Below are 20,229 nucleotides of genomic sequence, written 5' to 3'. Positions count from 1 at the left end.
GAAAATATGCGCTGTGTGTTTAATATTAAATTCGTTAGATAAACCCTTTTAGAAACAAAATTGAGTTTATTAGTCTTATAGTTGACTTATCACTTATATTCGGGTCCTGATTAACACCTCCCCCCCGCACCCCCCGGGTCGGCTGGTCTGCAAGAATATTGTCAATATTAAACTGGTCCGCGGTGCAAAAAAGCTTGGGGATCCCTGTGTTATATAAACACAATGTGGTGTTAGTGTTAGTGGCAAAGTATTTGAATTTAGTTCTACACACCTTGATAAGCCCCTCCTCTTGTCCAGAAACCTTCGTTGAGCCCTGGATCTCATTGTTTGAAGCCTGTGATCAAAGGTTGTGTACTTGACACATGCCTATGAATGCATTGCCCTTGTCTTATGTTTCAACATTTAAATGGTGGAGCCTGTTACGCTGGCTATTATTTATCTACCAAAGTGAGGAGAATCAGCTGGAATGAGGAGCTCAGCATTCCTCTTGTTCAAAATGAACTGTAAATATTTGTGAGAGTTTTGTCCTTAAGCTTTGGGAAATGATTCAATATTTGTTTTCTCGATAAAGATAACTCAAATGATACAACAGAATGTTGGATCTGGGTGCTGTGAAATTGGCCTCAGCCACACTAGCATCATTTTGATCAGAGCTGAGGCATGAAACTAGATTTTGTCAGTTATGCGGTGCAGAGACTGTTCTTTATGGTTCAAAGTAAATTTATTATCAAAGTACGTATGTCACCATATACTACCATATACATTTTCTTGTGGGCCTTCTCAGTAGATACAAAGAAATAGAATCAATGAAAAACAACATGCAGGCAAACAAACAGTTTGCAAAAGATGACAAACTGTGCAAATACAAAAATGAATAATATAGATAACATAAGCTGCAAAGACCTTGAAAGTGTGTTCGTTGGTTGTGGAATCTGTTCACTGTTGAGGTGAGTGAAGTTGTCCATGCTGGTTCAATAGCCTGATGGTTGAAAGGTAATAACTGTTCCTGAACCTGGTGATGTGGAACCTGAGGCTCCTGTGCCTCCCTCTCGATGGCAGTAACGAGAAGAGAGTATAGCCTTGGATGGGTGCGGGTCCTTAATGATGGATCCTGCTTCTCTGTGGCAGCCCTCCTTATAACTGTGCTCAATAGTGGGGAGGGCGTACTATCCACCTCCACCTCCGATTCCTGATGGTGATGCAGTCAGTCAAATTGCAACGGACAGGTAGAGTTCCCCTTATGCGAAAATCCAAAATCCAAAAACAAAAATTTTTCGAGCACTGACATGACGTCGTTGTCGTTAGGTTGCAACTGGAATTTCCAGTTGGCGGAGGATTTCCCTCCACACCGCTCTGACATATTGGAAAATCATGTACTGCTGTAAGCCTTTGTCTTCTGCTGGGAGAGTTTAAAGAGATCACCACCTCTTGCAGTGGATGACCAGGATGACTAAGTGCCTTGTTGTGATCTTAGCGCTCCACAAACGCCTGTGGCCTGCCTTCTTGACCGTTGGATCATTTGTCAGTCTCCTCCACTCAATGTGCCAGGGCCAGACTTCACACGCTGGGACAGGCAGATCCCCTACCTCACCGAGGGTCAAAGACCCATCGGCTACCTTCACCTGGTTTGGCCCGTCTGCCGAGACGGTTTACTGGGGTGTGGCCGCTGCGCGTGCTACAGCTACTTGGAGCCACAGGTGAGAGCTGAGCATCAGGTGAGGACCAGAAGTGGACGAGCTGCCCTGAAAAAGCGCACGACAGGCCCCCCCACCAGAGGTGCTACCACTCCCTAGACACCCCACACACCCATGACGTCACAAATGGAAAATTCCACAAGGTTTTTGGGAGTTTCCCAGACGATGTGACATATGTAATGAAGACAAGTTAATGAAAATACTGCATAAAGTGAAACATTGGGACCCCACAGAGCTGTGCTCTCAAGTACACTCCCTATAAACTCATGGCTGCATTGCTGGATCCTGCTCTTAACTCCACCTATAAAATTGTGGGTGATGTCACCATAGGGAGCCTTATCTCAAATCATGATCAATCAGAGTACAGGAGAGAAAAAAAGAGCCTGGTGACGTGTGTCATGAAAACAGCCTCATCCTTAATGTCAGCAAAACAAAACTGTTGGTTGTTGACTTCAGGCTGGAAGGTAGGGATGCTTCCGTTTTCTTGTCTGCATTAACAGACCTGAGGTTGAGAAGGTTGAGAGCTCTAGGTTACCAAGAGTGCATATCACCAACACCTCGAACCTGTCCAACCACATTGAACCACAGCTAAGGAAGATCACCAGTGCCTCTACTTCCTCAGGTGGGTCAAGAAATTTGGCACATCCCTTCGACCCTCTCCAATTTTGATCAATGCTCCACAGAAAGCATCCTATTCAGATATGTCGCAGATTGTTATGCCAACCGTGTTGCCCGTGACTGCAAGAAAATGTAGAAAGTTGTGGATACAGTTCAGAAAATCAAGGAAACCAGTTTCCCCTCCATGGACTTCTCGCTGCCCCAGTAAATCACCCAGCACTGTCAAAGACCCCACCTATCCCAGACAGCGTACCCCCTCCTAATGGACAGAAAAGATAAAAGCCTTCTAACCCACTGTTATGACTGTTGAATGGTTCCCTGGTACAATAAGATAGACTCTTAATCTTACAGTTTACTCTGTACCTTGCAACTTATTGTCTACCTGCACTACACTTCCTCTGTAACCAACACTTTGTTCTACATTCTGTATTGTTTTATCTTGTGCTACCTCAATGCACTGCTGGAATGAATTGATCTGTATGAATGGTAGCCAAGTCATACACAAGGAATTCTGCAGATACTGGAAATCCAAAGCAACACAAACTAAATGCTAACAAGAGGAATTCTGCAGATGCTGGAAATTCAAGCAACACGCATCAAAGTTGCTGGTGAACGCAGCAGGCCAGGCAGCATCTCTAGGAAGAGGTACAGTCGACGTTTCAGGCCGAGACCCTTCGTCAGGACTAGCTGAAGGAAGAGTTAGTAAGAGATTTGAAAGTGGGAGGGGGAGGGGGAGATCCAAAATGATAGGAGGAGACAGGAGGGGGAGGGATGGAGCCAAGAGCTGGACAGGTGATTGGCAAAGGGGATATGAGAGGATCATAGGACAAGAGGTCCGGGGAGTAGGAAAAGGGGGGGGAACCCAGAGGATGGGCAAGGGGTATAGTCATAGGGACAGAGGGAGAAAAAGGAAAGTGAGCGAAAGAACGTGTGTATAAAAATAAATAACGGATGGGGTACGAGGGGGAGGTGGGGCATTAGCGGAAGTTGGAGAAGTTAATGTTCATGCCATCAGGTTGGAGGCTATCCAGATGGAATATAAGGCGTTGTTCCTACAACCTGAGTGTGGCTTCATCTTTACAGTAGAGGAGGCCGTGAATAGACATGTCAGAATGGGAATGGGATGTGGAATTAAAATGTGTGGCCACTGGGAGATCCTGCTTTCTCTGGCGGACAGAGCGTAGGTGTTCAGCAAAACGGTCTCCCAGTCTGCGTCGGGTCTCGCCAATATATAGAAGGCCACATCAGGAGCACTGGACGCAGTGTATCACCCCAGCCGACTCACAGGTGAAGTGTCGCCTCACCTGGAAGGACTGTCTGGGGCCCTGAATGGTGGTAAGGGAGGAAGTGTAAGGGCATGTGTAGTACTTGTTCCGATTACGAGGATAAGTGCCAGGAGGGAGATCAGTGGGGAGGGATGGGGGGGACGAATGGACAAGGGAGTCGCGTAGGGAGCCATCCCTGCGGAAAGCAGAGAGAGATGGGGAGGGAAAGATGTGCTTAGTGGTGGGATCCTGTTGGAGGTGGCGGAAGTTATGGAGAATAATATGTTGGACCCGGAGGCTGGTGGGGTGGTAGGTGAGGACCAGGGGAACCCTATTCCTAGTGGGGTGGCGGGAGGATGGAGTGAGAGCAGATGTGTGTGAAATGGGGGAGATGCGTTTGAGAGCAGAGTTGATGGTGGAGGAAGGGAAGCCCCTTTCTTTAAAAAAGGAGGACATCTCCCTTGTCCTGGAATGAAAAGCCTCATCCTGAGAGCAGATGCGGTGGAGACGGAGGAATTGCAAGTAGGGGATGGCATTTTTGCAAGAGACAGGGTGAGAAGAGGAGTAGTCCAGATAGCTGTGAGAGTCAGTAGGCTTATAGTAGACATCAGTGGATAAGCTGTCTCCAGAGATAGAGACAATGATCTAGAAAGGGGAGGGAGGTGTCGGAAATGGACCAGGTAAACTTGAGGGCAGGGTGAAAGTTGGAGGCAAAGTTGATAAAGTCAATGGGCTCAGCATGCGTGCAGGAAGCAGCGCCAATGCAGTCGTCGATGTAGCGAAGGAAAAGTGGGGGACAGATACCAGAACAGGTTCGGAACATAGATTGTTCCACAAAGCCAAGAAAAAGGCAGGCATAGCTAGGACCCATGCGGGTGCCCATAGCTACACCTTTAGTTTGGAGGAAGTGGGAGGAGCCAAAGGAGAAGTTATTAAGAGTAAGGACTAATTCCGCTAGACAGAGTAGAGTGGTGGTAGAGGGGAACAGATTAGGTCTGGAGGAACTCAACTGGTCAGGCCGCATCTATGGAAATGAATAAACAGTCGACGTATGGGGCTAAGTCCCTTCTTTGGGACTGAAAAGGAAGGGGAAGACGCCAGAATAAAAAAGGATGGGGGGGGGGCGTAGTGGAAGGAAGATAGCCAGAAGGTGATAAGTGAAGCTGGGTGGGTGGGAAAAGTAAAGGGCTGGAGAGAAGAGTCTGATTGGATGGAGAGTGGACTGTTGGAGCAAGGAAAGGAGGAGGGGACCCAGGGGGAGGTGATAGGTGAGAAAAGGAAAGAGGTGAGAGTGGGGAACAGACCACAAGCATGCAATCCCTCCATCATTAACGAACAGTTGCAGCAGTGTGTACTATCTACAAGATGCACTGCAAAAACACACCAAAGTTCCTAAGGCAGCACCTTCCAGACCCACAACCACTACTATCTAGAACAGGGGTCGGCAACCTTTTTGCCTCTGGGAGCCAGATCGTGTATTAATGAGCGGACGGTGGGCCAGCTAAATGCCATAAAAACTTGAAATATGGGAATTATCCATTTAAATACATCTAGTTATGTTTTGCCTCAGATTAATGAATAACGCATGCTAGAAAATCATTTGTGCTTAACCAAGGATGCCAATTAGTAATCAAGGAACTTAGTTTAGTTGCAATTTATTTCAATCAAGGCATATTTTGAATATATTAAAAGGACACAAAGAATCTTTAAACATAAAACGTATGAACATGATGCATTGAATGGTGGTAAATTAAGTATAATAAAAACGAAAATTCTAATGCAAACAGTCAATAAATCAATGTGAAACTTCATGCTGTTTGTTGCTTGAAAGCTTCTCAATATTGGGTGTCAGACTTGTTGATGCCAAGAGCAAGACATTATCCAGATGGGCATCAGTCAATCTTGTTCTCAAATGGTTCTTGGTGAAAATAATTGCTCACACAGATAAGTGCTGCCAAACAATGATGCCATCTATTTTGCATGGTCCACTAAGTTAGGGTACTTCCCACTTGGATGAATATATTTTCTATAGAAGTCAAGCATTGACACATCTTCAGAATGAAATTTCGATCTCAATATGTCGTCACACTGCATCTCAATCAATTCCATTTGAAAAATTTCTGATGCGGTGTCCACTTTTTAAGACAGTACGCTTTGAGACTTAGTAGCTGGCAAGGGTATTTCCCTTATTTTCACCGTGTTTCTTGGCAAAAAATGACATTTGTTTTCCGAATCTAGCCTTCATTCTCTCAACTTCATCCTTCCTTGCTTGCCCAGTAAACTTGTTAAAATTTCCACTATGGCGGGTCTTGTAATGTCGCCTGATATTTGCCACCTTTTTCACAGCAACATTTTCTAGGCAAATGAGACAAACTAATTTCCCAGGTTGCTCAATGAAGAAGTAATCTAGTGTCAAAGTGACTTCGAAATTTCGGCACTCAGTGTCTACCTTCCTGCGTTTTGCATACATCGCCATTGGAATTTTTTTCTTCAATTTTATTTCGAAATGCGAGTTATTCAACAAGTATCGTAGCACATGTAAATATCGGGATATTTAGCGTGGATTTCTTGTTAAAATACAGTGACGCTGTTTCTGTTTACAAATTTGAGCGATCCCATCTCTCCGCGTCCGCGGAGAGTATCTAATACATATTAATAAGGTAGTCTGCCTTCCCGTCATTTGTATATGCCAGTGTTTGGTTTGGAACAAAATGGAACCTGGGGCCAGTGTAACAAGACGCCATGCATGTCCATTAGTGTGGTTGCGTGAAACACTCAGAATAAGGAAAAATCGCTTGCGAGCTGGATAGGCATAGTATCCCAATATTTGCTCGCGGGACGGTCAAAATACCTTTGTGGGCCAGATCTGGCCCGCGGGCCGTAGGTTGCCTACCCCTGATCTAGAAGGACGAGAACAGCAGCTACCTGGGAACACCACCACTTGGAAATCCCGCTCTAAGTCACTCACCATCCTGACTTTGGAAACATTTTGCCATTCCTTCATTGTCACTGAGTCAAAATCATAGAATTCCCTTCCTGACCCACACCTCAGGGACTGCAGCGGTTCACAAGGCAGCTCATCACCACCTTCTCAAGGGCAAAAAGGGATGGGCAATAAATGCTGGCTGAGCTGATGACTCCCACATCCCACAAATGAATACATTTTTAAAAATGTGGCAGTAGTGAACCAATTCATCTCATCTGCAATATTCATGCGCAAGGTATCTGAGATGCCATTCTTTGTCATTGGTATTCTCCACCACAATGAGTAGATGATACTTCATTACTTGAATTCTTATTTCCGTGCTGTTATTTATTTTGTTAATGCCTGTGTGTGTGTTTTTTTTTCATTTCAGTAATCTCAGCTCCGGCATCAACTGAAGTCCAAGGATGCCTCCTGCAGTTGGAGGACCGCAGGAGTACACCCCACCAGATGGCGGATGGGGATGGGCCGTGGTGTTCGGATCCTTTATCTCCATTGGTTTCTCCTACGCTTTTCCTAAAGCCATAACGGTCTTCTTCAAGGAAATCAAAGAGATCTTTAATTCCACTGACAGCCAGGTTTCCTGGATCTCTTCTATAATGCTGGCGGTGATGTACGCTGGTGGTGAGTGTGCAAAAAGGGGAGGATACAGGGGCTGACCTGCAAAATATACTTGCATTTGGATAACACCTAGAATGATATTTAGTTAACGTCAGCCATTATTTATGAGCATCCTCTCATAATAAACCAATTCTACAGCAGACTGGTCAGCAGAGAAAGCTCATTAGTAGCAGTCTCGATATGTATGTGTCTGGGACAAAGACACAGAAATATCATTGTAGACACTCCCAACCTTTACCAAATGCCCCCTTCTAGAAAGCGCTATAGTGTTATTAAAGCAAGAACTTCACACCATCTCAAAAGTTTCTTCCTCCAGGCAGTTAATTGGATCAGCCATCCAGTTAGTTCCCCCACTCCCCACCCCCTCTATATATTACCTCAGTCACTGCACTGTTCTACAAACACTTTAAACCACTTTTTATAATGCTGTTTACATTGTAAATACATGCTGGTATTAGGCACATCTTGTTCCATATCTGTCCTTAAAACCTCTACATTTATTTTTATATAATTCTTTATTCTTTCTGATTGTTGACTGCTATTGTTTTTGCTGCATGTCACACCAACATGTCACAGCAAATTCCTAATACATGTGAACAAAGTTGATTTTCGGTCCTTGACCCATCTTGCGCCATCTCAGCCTTTGGCTGCATTCAGCTAAGTATTTTTTCCTCTATATGTAAGATGGGAAACACTGCAATCTGTTTTTTTTTAACAACAACAAACTTCCAGGAGGAGCATTGTGATAAATTACATTGATGGAATAGCACAGCAGTCTCGATGGGCCGAATGGCCCAATCCTGCTCCGATGTCTTATGGACTGGCTCCTCTGAGGTTTAAGTGATGCTGAATGAAGGATAAATACAGGCCAGGGAAACTACCCCTGGGTCTTTTGTTAAATAATCTGGGGTTGGGCTTAATATTTCATCTAAAAGGGGCACCTTTGTCAGTTCTGCAACATCTCCATACCATCAGTCTGGATTACATGCACATTACATGCAGAAATAGAGTCATATCCGGCAGAGACTTTATGCTTGTGGTCCAGGTGCATCGCTATATCAGGGGCTCCCAATCTTGTTTTATGCCGTAGACCCCTACCATTAACCGAGGGGCCCGCGGATCCCAAGTTGGGAAGCCCTACTATACCTGAACCTGCTTGATTCTGAAAATTACAGTACATTCAACTTAGATCAAATTTTTGACCATTCCTAATTTTTCTCAGTGCTATTCAATTTAGCCCACACCACTGTTCTGTCTCCTAAACACTGCACATTTCCCCTTTTCCAACAGACATCCCATATCCTGTTGAGGAAACTATTAAATCTGCTTTCTCCACAACAGTTAATGGTGTATTTTTGGCCATTGCTCTCCCAGTTAATTATCTATGTTTTCTTTTGCCATTTGTTCTAAATCTATGCCTTCAGCTTACTGAAACTTCTGTCATATTTACATACTTCACAAAATTCTTCACAGTTTTGCATGCTTTTGTTAACTCTTGCTTAACCTTCTCTGCTGTTACAAGAACAGGATTAGCTTTCTCTGTGCTCTAGATAATTACAATCATTCGTTCTTGGCACTTGTTTATATTACATAGAACTTGGCGTGAGTGTTGGCAGATGATCACAAATATTGATGAGCCACCAACCCATTGTATTTTAATAACATGGAGTTGGTGGACAAATGGATCTTGTTCTGTGCTCTATGACTCCAAGACTCTATAGTTGTATAATTGTGAGCAAATCCACTCTATTCTGTCATAAATAACACTAATGCGGACATGCTTTGCATCTTAAATATCAATCTATTATTTTTCTTGGACTCGTGGATCTTTCACTGCTCCATGAGAGCATAAGAAACTGAAGGAGGGGAGGTCCCTTTTATGTATTTTTGCCGTTAAGTAAGACCATGACTAAGATTTTACCTCAGTACCGTTTGCTTGTCCTATCCCTAGGATCTATCAACCTCAGCAACTAAGCCTCAACTGTTCCTTTGGGTAGTGAATGTCAGACATTCACCACCTTCTGTAAAATGAAGCTTCTCATTGAAATCTGTACGGTGTTTATTGTGAGACTGACCATCGCTTCTGGACACCGCAGCCAAGGGGAAACATCATCCATGCTCTTCCTTGTAAAGCCCTGTAAATACTTTTCGCATTACCAATAAATACCTGGACTGGATTCAACTTGTAAACACATGGTCAACTGTGGATTTCTGCTTTGATTGGCCAACAGCCACTTAGAAATCCAAAAGAATGCATTTGCTTGTCTAGTTGCCTGAAAAAGGGATGGGGGTTGTCCGTTTTCCCCAATCAGAAGCCAAGTTTGGCCTTGCCCTCTGATACTTCCTGCTTTTTGTGCTACTGACTGGCTGGCCTCATTTGCACAGCCAGCAGGCAACAGAAAAGTAGGACTTTTGTTCCAGAACCTCTGGTTGCAAAGTTCTGTGAACCACTGCCCATGTATGCTGCAAGCAAAATCAGAGTAGAGTGATTGACTTTCACCTTTCAATTAAAAATGTGCTGTGGTGTTGTTGAGTAGTCCAGGTACAGGGATGGCTTGTTGAGTTTTGCCCCATCACATTCTAATGATTATCCATCATTATTGTGGTACAGACACTGTACAGCACTGTAGTGTAAGAAACCACTCATACCGTGGAATATTCTGTGTGGTGTGCTGACTGTACGGAATTTGCCTGTTAAAACACGTGATTTTCCGGACGTTCTGGCTTTCTCCCACATTGGAATTGACTTATTATTGTCAAATGTATCAAGATACAGTGAAAAGCTGTTATACAGATCAATTCAGTGCTTTGAGGTAGAACAAGGTAGCACAAAAACAATGCAGAATGAAGTAATACAGATACAGGGAAACAATAAGGTGCAAGATCATAACGAGTTAGATTGTGAGGTCAAGATCCAACATTGTACTAGGGAACTATGTAATAGACGTTACAGCCAGATAGAAACTGTCCTTGAGCTTGGTGGCAGGCACTTTCAGGGTTTTGTACCTTTTGCTGAAAGGAAGAGGTGAGAAGAAGGAGTGTCCAAGGTGGATGGGGTCTTTGGTTCTGCTGCTGCTTTACTGAGGCATTTCACGGAAGGGAGGCTGGTTTCTGTGATGTGTTGAGCTGTGTCCACAACTCTCTGCAGTTTCTTGCAGTCACATGCAGAGCAGTTCCCATACCAAGCTGTAATGCTTCCAGGTAGGATGTTTTCCATGGCGCAGCGATAGAAAATGGTAAGGGTTGACGTGGACGTGCAGAATTTCTTTAGCCTTCTGAAGAAGTAGTGGTGTTGGTGACCTCTCCAGGCTATCATACCTATGTGGTTGGACTGGAGCAGGCTGTTGGTGATATTCACTCATGCTGGGAGCATTTATATCACTCTGCATCTTGAAGTCAATGCCCAGCTCTTTTGTTCTGTTGGCATTAAGGGAGAGGTCTAGACACCATGTCACTAACCTCTCTATCTCCTTCATGTAGTCCAACTCATTGCTAGTTGAAATTCAGCCCACTATGGTGGTATCATCTACAAACTTGTAGATGAATTTAGAGCAGAATCTGGTCATGCATGTCAAAGTGTTCGGATATGGTCCAAGTGCAGAGAGAGAGACATTGAAGTGGGTCAATAGTTCATTGACTTCCTGCAGAATTTAAGAGAAAAGAAAAACAATAAATGCTATGTCAACAAGGTTGTTAACCAAAACTCTCAAACTCAATGTTAATGTCAACACTGCAGCTGGAAGCAATAACTAAATGCTAAATTCCTTTTAAGGCATCAGTTGAAACGGTAATTCTCTTTCTTGTACAAGGAAGAGGGTAAGCAAAGAGCGTAAATGTTGCTGTGCTTTTGGTCAAGTCTCGACAAGACTAGAACGAAAAGAAAGGAGTTCAATGCCACCATAATGAAACAGTATTTAGCTGGAACATGCACACTCACGAGTACGATCGTTGAACCTGTTCTGTAGCCTGCCTGCACGGGCGCGTAGACTGCACAGCAGCGTCTGTGGTTGTGACAATGCAGTCATGAGTGCATAAGGAGTAGGGTGGGGGGGGTGCAAATGATAAAATCTCTTGGAGCACCACAGTTTAGAATAATTGTTGTGGAGGTGTTGCTGCCTATTTGTATTGATTGTAGTCTGTCGGTCAGGAAGTTAAAGATCCAGTAGTAGAGGGATGCATTTTCTCCCAGGGTCCTATGTTTGGTGATTACATCCCAAACGTCTGCGGGTTGCCTCCTTCTGTGTAGGGGGATGGTATAATTGTGGGGCAGCAGGGTAGTGTCGTGGTTAGGACACTTTACAGTACAGGTGACCTGAGTTTAATTCCCACAGCTGCCTGGAAGGAGTTTGTATGTTCTCCCCGTGACCGCATGGGTTTCCTCCCACAGTCCCAAGATGTACTGGTCGGTAGGTTAATTGGTCATTGTGAATTGTCCAGTGATTAAGCTAGGATTAAATTGGGATTGCTGAGCGGTGTGGCTTGAGGGGCCAAAAGGGCCTATTTTGTGCTGTATCTCAAGAAATAAATAAATAATCCAGGGAGAGTTGAGAAAGTGACAAGAATAAAAATAGGATAATTGTTGAATGGGAGAAAAGGAGTGGTTTATGGTTGATGTAAATGCAGTGAGCTCAAGAGCCTATTTTCCTGGTGTCTGTCCCGATGAGAAATTAGCTATTTAGTTAAAATACTTTACGTTCTGAATAATGGTTTGCCATTTCCCACCTTACCATCTCAATCTACCTTTTAGTAGACCTGTAGGTCCTTATCAAGCTCTTGAAATTCTCCCTAAGGTGTGGAGCCTAGAATTAGACACAGTTTTTCAGCTGAGGCTTATGCAATGATTTTTTTAAAAATATATTTACGGTAATCTGCTCACTTTCTTACTCTAAGGAAACCTAGTCATCTCTAAACTGAGAGATTTGCAGTATCAGAATACTGGCTTTTGGCTCAGGAGAGATTTCTGACAGAGCAAATGACATGTTCTGGATTGGACGACGGAGTAAAGGACTTACTGTTGAGTCACGGGAAGAGATGGAGAACGAATAGTGCAGGAACGCTGCCGACAAAAGATTCAACAAGTTCAAATTCAAGTTTATTGTCATTCAACCATCCACATGTACACAACTAAACGAAACACAGTTCCTCTGGGACCAAAGTGCAAAACACAGTGCATACATCACATTCAGTGCATCAAATAATACTAACACAATAATATTAACAGATTTTTAAAAAGTGTTTCATAGATGTACAAGTTGACATAAACTGCATATGGTTAGATATGCAACAGTATGCTGTTACTGGCACTGTTCTGAATGATGTGTACGGGGTGGTAGCAGGGTATTCAGAAGTCTCACAGCCTGGGGGAAGCAGCTGTTTCTTGTCCTTGTACTGTGGTACCTTCTGCCTGATGGCAGGTGGTCAAAGAGATTGTGGGACAGATGGGGGAGGGGGGGGTTCCTTGATAATGTTGAGGGCCATGCTGCTGACATGTGTCCTGGATAGGAAGGAGAGAAACCCTGATGATTCTTTCAGCAGTCCTCACAATCTGTTGCATGGTCTTTTGGTCGGATGCCTTGTATTTCCCATAGCAGACGGTAATACAGCTGGTCGGGATACTCTCAGTGGCACTCTGCTAGAACATGGTTAGAATGGAGGGGAACAGAACTATTTAACAGCATTACCATGACTACATTAACATTAATAGTTGGCACGTAAGTGATATGCTGAAGGCCTATTTCTGCGCTGTACAACGCTTTGACTTTCTAACAGGAGGCCCTAAGCTACTTAATGCACTTAAAGTTATTCCAAACAAATCTCGGATCATGCTAGCCTTGGAATGAATCCAGATTGCACTTTCTGTTGGTTTAATCAAGCTGGAGAAGAAGAAGGGATTACTAATAGGTTCACAGTCACACTTCGGTCCCCAGACCGCTTTGAATACATTACTGATCTAATTTACACCCCCCCACCCCCAGTTTTTAATTATGTTTGACAATGTCCTTCATTTAATTCCTCTGAAGAAATTGTGTTGATATGTGACTTAGATTCTGGTAACAGTTATGACTGGCATATCGCCATTTTCTGTGTAGATATGCCACGGTCTGTTTTCATTATCACAGATCTTCCTGCTACTCGCTGTTCAACAGGATGTGGCAGCAGTATATGAAGCTGCCTTCATGTATTTCCCCTCTCTATGCCTCCCCAATGGCTTTTGTATTCATTTTTGGTCCCTGGATATCGCCAGCAAGGCCAGTGTTTGTTGCCCATCCTAAGTTGCCCTTTAGAAGGTGGTGATTAGTCAGCTTTATGAACCTCTGCAGTCCTGGGCAGATTCTCCTGCAGTGCTGTTGGAAAAGGAGAACCTAGAGTGAGATGATGGTGCATTCCCAAGTCATGATCGTAGGAGGGAATCTGCAGATAGTGGTGTTCAATTGAGCCTTCAGCCCTTCTAACCTTCTTGGTTAAGGTTGTGGTACCCTGGCTAAGTAACTGTAGCGTATTTTGTAGGTGTTAGGGTAACGCAGTTATAGCGCCAATAATCACTGATTTGACTTCTATTCCTGCCGTTGTCTGTAAGAGTTTGTGCACTCTCCGCATGACCACATGAGTTTCCTCCAGGTGCTCTGGTTTCTTCCCACAGTCCAAAGCTAGGTGGGTTAAGAAGGGTTAGTAAGTTGTGGGAATACAGTGTTGACGGTGGAAGCAGTTGGAGTATTGGTTGTTGAAGCAAACCATATGCTTCGAAGTACTTGTGACAAATAAAGCTGATTTTAAATCTTCAGTGTGTAGCCACTTCAAGATCCAAGATCGTTTATTGTCATTCTTCAGTAAATAAAAGTAAAGGAGAACAAAATAAATTATTACTCCAGATCCGATGCAGCATAAAGAACACAACAGGCAAAATAAACACAATAAATCTAAATATAAAAGCAATCCTATAAAATACAACGTATGTGTAACTGCTGTATTCACAGACTGATTTATGTACATAAAGTGATGCTAGATGATGTGGATGTAGAGGTGGCGGGGTAGGTGAATGGGTGGAGGTGTGGATCAGCCTGACGGCTTGGGAGAAGTCACTGTTTTTGAGTCTAGTGGTCCTGGTTTGGATGCTGCGTAGCTTCATCCATGATGGGACTGAAGTGAATGCTTCGGGTGATTGCTTTGTCATGGATCGCTTTGAACTTCTTGTGAATTGTTGGCTCTGCGCTGATCAGGCAAGTGGAGAGTACACCATCAGTGGTTCAATACTTCCATTTAATATCAGAGAATGTATACAGTATACAACCTGAAATTTTTACTCTTCATAGACATCCATGAAACAGAGAGAAAAAGCATCCAAAAAATGAATGCTGAAAAATGTTGACATCTCCAAAGCTCCCCTCCCCTTCCCAGGCACAAGCAGCAGCAAACGCATCAACTCTCCCCCCACTTGCTCCAGCAAAAGCATCAACTCTCTCCCCACCTCCTTCCCCAACTTGCTCCAGCATTCCCACCTCCCACCACTCACCATGCAAACAATAGCAAATCCCCAGAGACCATGAGAGTCCATCGAGGAATGCAGCCCATCCCAACACTTAAGATGTCTCAAACAGGTTCTCTCTCTCACTAACTTGTAGATGGAAAAATGGGCAATGGGGTGTCCGTTGTTGAACCATGACTGTTTACCCAGCCTTTTTCCTGCTCTTGTAGCCACGGTAAATAGGCGGCTGATCCAGCTGAGTTTCTGGTCAATGACAACCCCGGGATATTGTATATGAGATATTTAATGGTGGTAATATCTTTGGGTGTCATGGTAGTGTTGCAGTTAGTTTAGTGATGTTACAGTGCCAGCAGCCCAGGTTCGGTTCTGCCACTGTCTGTAATGAGGTTGGACGTTCTCCCCATGACCATGTGGAATTTCTCCGGGTGCTCCGGTTTCCTCCTGCATTCCGAAGACAAGTGGGTTATTCAGGTGACTGAGTGGCACGGGTTTGTTGTGCTGGAAGGGCCTGTCACTGTGCTGTATCTCCAAAAATGAGAAGAAATAAGGGAGGTTAAATTCTCTTATCGGAGAGAACTACTGTATGGCACTTTTGTAGTGTAAATATTACTTGCCACCTTTCAGCTCCTGTCTAAATCTTGCCACATGTAAGTGGGCCTCCTTAATTTCTTGAGAAGTCACAAATAAAGTTTAATTTTGTGCATCCGTTTGTGAAAATCTTCACTTCAGATCTTAACGATGGAAGGAAGGTTATTGGTGATGATAGCTGGGCCTATAACATTGCCCTAAGGAACCCCTGCAGTGATGCTTTGGGCTGGGATGTTTGACACACCACAATCATAATCATCTTACTTTGTATGAAGTATGACTCCAGCCTTCGGGGTATTTCCTACTTGATGCCACAATTGGTTAAATGTTGCCTTGATAACCAAGGCTGTGATGAGATCTGATGGTAAGCTGTTCTGGCAAAACTGAAGCTAGGTATTATTGAATAGATTCAAAAAGTTCAAAATAATTTATTATCAATGTATGTATAAATTATACAACCTTGAGATTTGTCCCTCACTTTAGGACCTGGGCCCTGTTGCTTCGATGATCTCTGGGCTGGAGCCCACCGCCACGTTCCGGCCTGTATCCGACCTTTCCAAATTGGCCCGGTGCTTAGATTGATCAAACCTTGCTCTGGATTTTGGTGGCCGGGCTCCAAAACTCCTCTGCTCTGACTTTTCTCTGCTTCGCACACCCCAGCTCTGTCTCGAACGTGACTTCGGTCTGACTACTTCTCCTCGGCTATGCCTCGACCCTCGGTATAGCCTCACCTTCGCTCGCCTCTTCATTGTTTGCAGTGGTAGTTTACCACAATTTTCCACTGGAAAAAAGTTATTACTAAAGTATTTAGTTTTATTTCTTGCTCTATGAACTGCCAGTAAGCTGTTGCCCATCTTCAGTAGCAGCATCCTAATCCGGATGTTTAACCGGAAATAACTGGAAGGTTATTGGTGAGTGAGTACTGATGATGGCTTCTGTCCCTTTGCTGATTACCGACAGTTTATCACTGAGGTGGTAATTAGGCAGACCAGATCAGTCTTCTTTATTTTGTGAATAGGTCATACTGGTACAGTGTGACTGGAAGGACAATTAGTTGCCAGTCTGGCAAACAGAAGAACTGGACATGGGTTGCCTGCTGTGTTATGTCCACAGAGAAAGTTATGCTTCCCCTGACGGCCCTTAATTGCAGAAGGGAAGAAATTGTTTTTTTGAAACTAAACTATAGTGACATGTGTGTACTTTGATAATAAATTTACTTTTGAACTTTGACTGGTTGTGTTTTCTTTGGTCTAGTTGCTGAATTAAAGAAAATACTTATATTTGTAAAACAATCTGTTTCAAAGTACTTTACGTTGATAAGAGTGTGGTGGCATATGACAATAGAAAGGAAGTCTCAACCTTTTGATTCAGCCTTTTATCAACTGAAAATAACAAGCGTTTTACATCCAGTAAAGAGTTTTTTGAAGTGTCGTCAGTGTTTTATGAAGTGTAGTGACTCTATTGTACACTATTAGGTTGACAAACAGCATGTGATATTGAGCAAGTAAACTGTTTCAATGATGTTGATTGAGAGAAGTATTGAACAAAATGATGGCGAGAACTTTCTGAGCCACTTAATAAATAATTCAAGACAACAGTTTGCATCAGTCTGAGCAGGTGGACTGATGTTGCACTTAATGTCTGAGGGTATTATGTAATGTGAACTTAATTCTCTGGGGGGGTGACTTGGATCCAAAAGTTCTGTCACAGTTATTTCCATTCAGCCACAGTTGACACGTGGTAACTCAGTGTAGACTGCAGTGCTATAATTTCTTTCTCTCGGAGCTGCAATGCTGGAAGGATTGATTCATTCTGCTGCTGGATGGCCCTAGTAATTGCTCTGAATGCCACTTCTGAAATATTTTGGACCAGTTTTCTTTCCAGCTTGTGCTGATGAGAAACAGAGCCATTGAAATTGTTTTTTTTCCCTCTCTGTTTACAGCGTTTACACTTTATTGGAACAGTAAATTGGAAACATTTGGCAGTTTATGGGATTTTTTTATTTGGCGGTGGTTTTGTGCAGTTTCCAAGCCCTAATGCTAGAGATGAACTATACTGCATTTGGACTAGATGAATATTTGATGGGACAATTCAAAGGGCCCCTTACTCTATTTTGAACATGCACTAGACTTTGCTTGGGAATATTTGATGTGAAAATATAGGGGAAGTATCGTGCTCTAAAATTTAAAACCATCCAGCTGAAGAGTTTTGTCCTGAAATGTCGACTGTACTTTTTTCCATAGATGCTGCCTGGCCTGCTGAGTTCCTCCAGTATTTTGTGTATGTTGTTCTAAAATCGTTCTAGTTCGTACCCTACAGTTATCTAAATGAACAAGCATAGTATTATTTTGTGTTATTTATTTAATTGGGTTCTCTTTATCTAGTTTTAGGACTTGTGTGAAGATTGATCACATTTTGGGTCATATTTATGCAGAAATAGAGAAAATTCTAAAGGGTTCACAAACTTCCGAGCACCACTGTATGATTCTCTTGACCTTTCTCCTCCCTTTGTGCATTGTTGAGCCATTAATGCTGCTCTCATTTTCGGATAAAGAGAAAGTTCTTTAGCCAGAGGGTGGTAAATCTGTGGAATTCATTACTGTGGAGACCAAGTCATTGTGAGTTTACTAAGGTCTGGGAGACAGCCAGAGAATGGGGTTGAGAGATAAATAAATAGGCCATGATCGAATGGCAGAGCACACTTGATGGGTTGAATGGCCTAATTCTGCAAGTGGTGGTCATATGGATTCATGTGGCTGAGCTTCTCAGTGGAATACTCTTCTTCAATTTTCTGAATTGAATTCTGCTGAGGGAGTAAAATTTCCTTGGAATTGGATGAGAATGAGGCTCCTGGAATATACTTCATCCATTTCTGTCAGGCAGAAATACTGTCCCATCTGCATTCTTCCGAGTATCAAGGTGACCAGCTCCTGGGCTTTGCTAACGAAACAACACTCAGCCTTAAGGGTGGCCGCAAAGCCTCCAGTTAATGACACTTCCTGTACCTGTGTTTATCCAGGGCACTCGCTTTTCACACCACTGATATACCCAGTCATGCTTCCTTCCCTGCATTAGCTTCTCATTAATTAGAAATAAATCACTTAAGCGCTCTCTCCAATTTCCTCCTCCTGTCAATTGATTATTGACCACCAGTCTTAGTCTCTTTCTAATCGCCCACAGATTCCCTGCTCTTTAAAGTATATCTGGCTTTAATTTGAGAATTATGGCTTTCTAAGTGGGTTGTGTGCAATTAGGAAGCTCTTTAAGCACCCTGGCCTTTGGTGATGGATCGTCGGATGGACTGCATTGAATTTAACAGTCTAAAGAAGATTCACAAAGATCTGGGAGCTTGTAGCAAAACACAAAGGGCAAAAGCTCTTTTTTTTCAGGAGGAGATGTGAAGAAGTGACCTAATGAAAGGTTAAATAGGTAGACATCTGTGGTTGTCTAAAACTCCGTGTCGTCAATATAATGATCGCCAATTAATCAGATCAGGACATCAGACAATCTTACACAGTAATTAGGATGAGGAGCATAGGAACATTGACCTCAAAAAGGAATGGTTCTAGCAAATAGCAGATGAATTAAAGGGAAGTTAAATTAGTTCATGAGAGTGAAAGGGATACAAGATAATCTCTCAAGTTTCACACTACATCCTACTTTGATATTCATAATTAGATTTTTTTATTACATGTATATCAAAACATATAGTGAAATGTGTCATTTGTGTTCACAACACACCCAAGGATGTGCTGAGAGCAGTCTCCAAGTGTCGCTACACGTTCCTGCATCAACCTAGCATGCACACAGTGTTCAGCAGGACAACACAGTCAGCAACAGTGACCTCAGAGCAGAACAAGATTCCAGCAGCAAAACGAGCCCCTTTCCCAACCTCACACACAGACAGGCCCCAAACCCAGGCCAGGCTGCCTCTGGGCCTCTAGTGAGGCCCTGAACTCTCAAACTCACAGATATTCCTGGGCACTTATCACACGTGCTCATCATTCACGTATGCAGCTAGCACAATCTAAATTGTCTCTTCATCCTGATCATATATAGAGTTTGCAATGAGAGCCCAATAACAATTTACATTTATATGGCGCTTCTAACAATGTAAAGCATTCCAAGGTGCTTCACATGAACAATTTATCAAATAAAATTTGCCATTAGGCAGGAGGAGATATGACAACTAGTGACCTGAAACTCGATTTCAAGGACCATCTTAAAAAATGAGCGAGAGATGGGAAGGGTTGATAAAGAAATGAGAAAACTTTGTGTCAAGACAACAAATGGTCCACAGAGTTTGCAAAGAAAATGAGACAAATATTCTGATTTTTTTAGGAAACTATTAGCAGGAGATCTTGGGAGGACTCCTTTTTTTCCCATAAAGCACCAGAGGCTTTTTAAGATTTTCCCCAAATCTTGTTGTAAAAGGAGAGTTAAGTCACATGTGGAGCCAGAATTGGTGACATTGCAGTTGCCCACCATGACTCACCTACCCTGATAAATGGCAAAATAATTTGTGTGAACACGTTAACCCTAACTCTGACTTTAGAAAACATATAGAGAGGTTTCTCAAGCTAATCAAAACATTCTTTTAATATCTGTTTATTTTAATCCTTTCTTAGGAAGAGAGTCTCAAACAAAGTTACACGATAAAGGGGGAGGTAATTTAAAACTGAGATCCAAAGGTATTTATTCAGGGAGTCATGAATCTGTGGAATTCTCTTGAGGTTGGATCATAGAAGGTAGTTAAAGAGGAGGTAGATGAGCTTTGAATGATTGAGAATTCAGGGCTATGGGAAACTACAACAGAAGAGGAGATGAGACCCAAAAAAGTCAAGGATAAAAATTAAAGATTAAAAGTTAGCTTTATTTGTCGTAAAAATGAAACATACAATGAAATGTGTTGTTTATGTCAAATAAAATCAAAGAACTTTCTTGTATTTTTTAAATGTGAAGGGTTGTTTTTATGCA

At 43.0% G+C, this 20,229-nt stretch overlaps 1 protein-coding gene across 6 annotated transcripts in view; it reads left to right on the top strand.

The window, feature by feature from the left end:
- LOC134355480 (monocarboxylate transporter 1-like) overlaps nt 1-20,229 on the top strand; it is a 75,237-nt gene that overhangs the window by 31,091 nt on the left and 23,917 nt on the right. For all 6 annotated transcript variants that reach the window (XM_063065421.1, XM_063065417.1, XM_063065420.1 and 3 more), the window contains exon 2: nt 6,934-7,184. In XM_063065421.1, the coding sequence (XP_062921491.1) occupies nt 6,968-7,184 (217 nt within the window). In that variant the 5' untranslated portion in view covers nt 6,934-6,967. The remainder of the gene's footprint in view (nt 1-6,933; nt 7,185-20,229) is intronic.

The sequence above is a fragment of the Mobula hypostoma genome, chromosome 13 (assembly GCF_963921235.1).
Source record: "Mobula hypostoma chromosome 13, sMobHyp1.1, whole genome shotgun sequence".
Classification (NCBI taxonomy): domain Eukaryota; kingdom Metazoa; phylum Chordata; class Chondrichthyes; order Myliobatiformes; family Myliobatidae; genus Mobula; species Mobula hypostoma.
The sequence above is the reverse complement of the archived record's forward strand: the minus strand, read 5'-3'. Positions and strand labels throughout refer to the sequence as shown.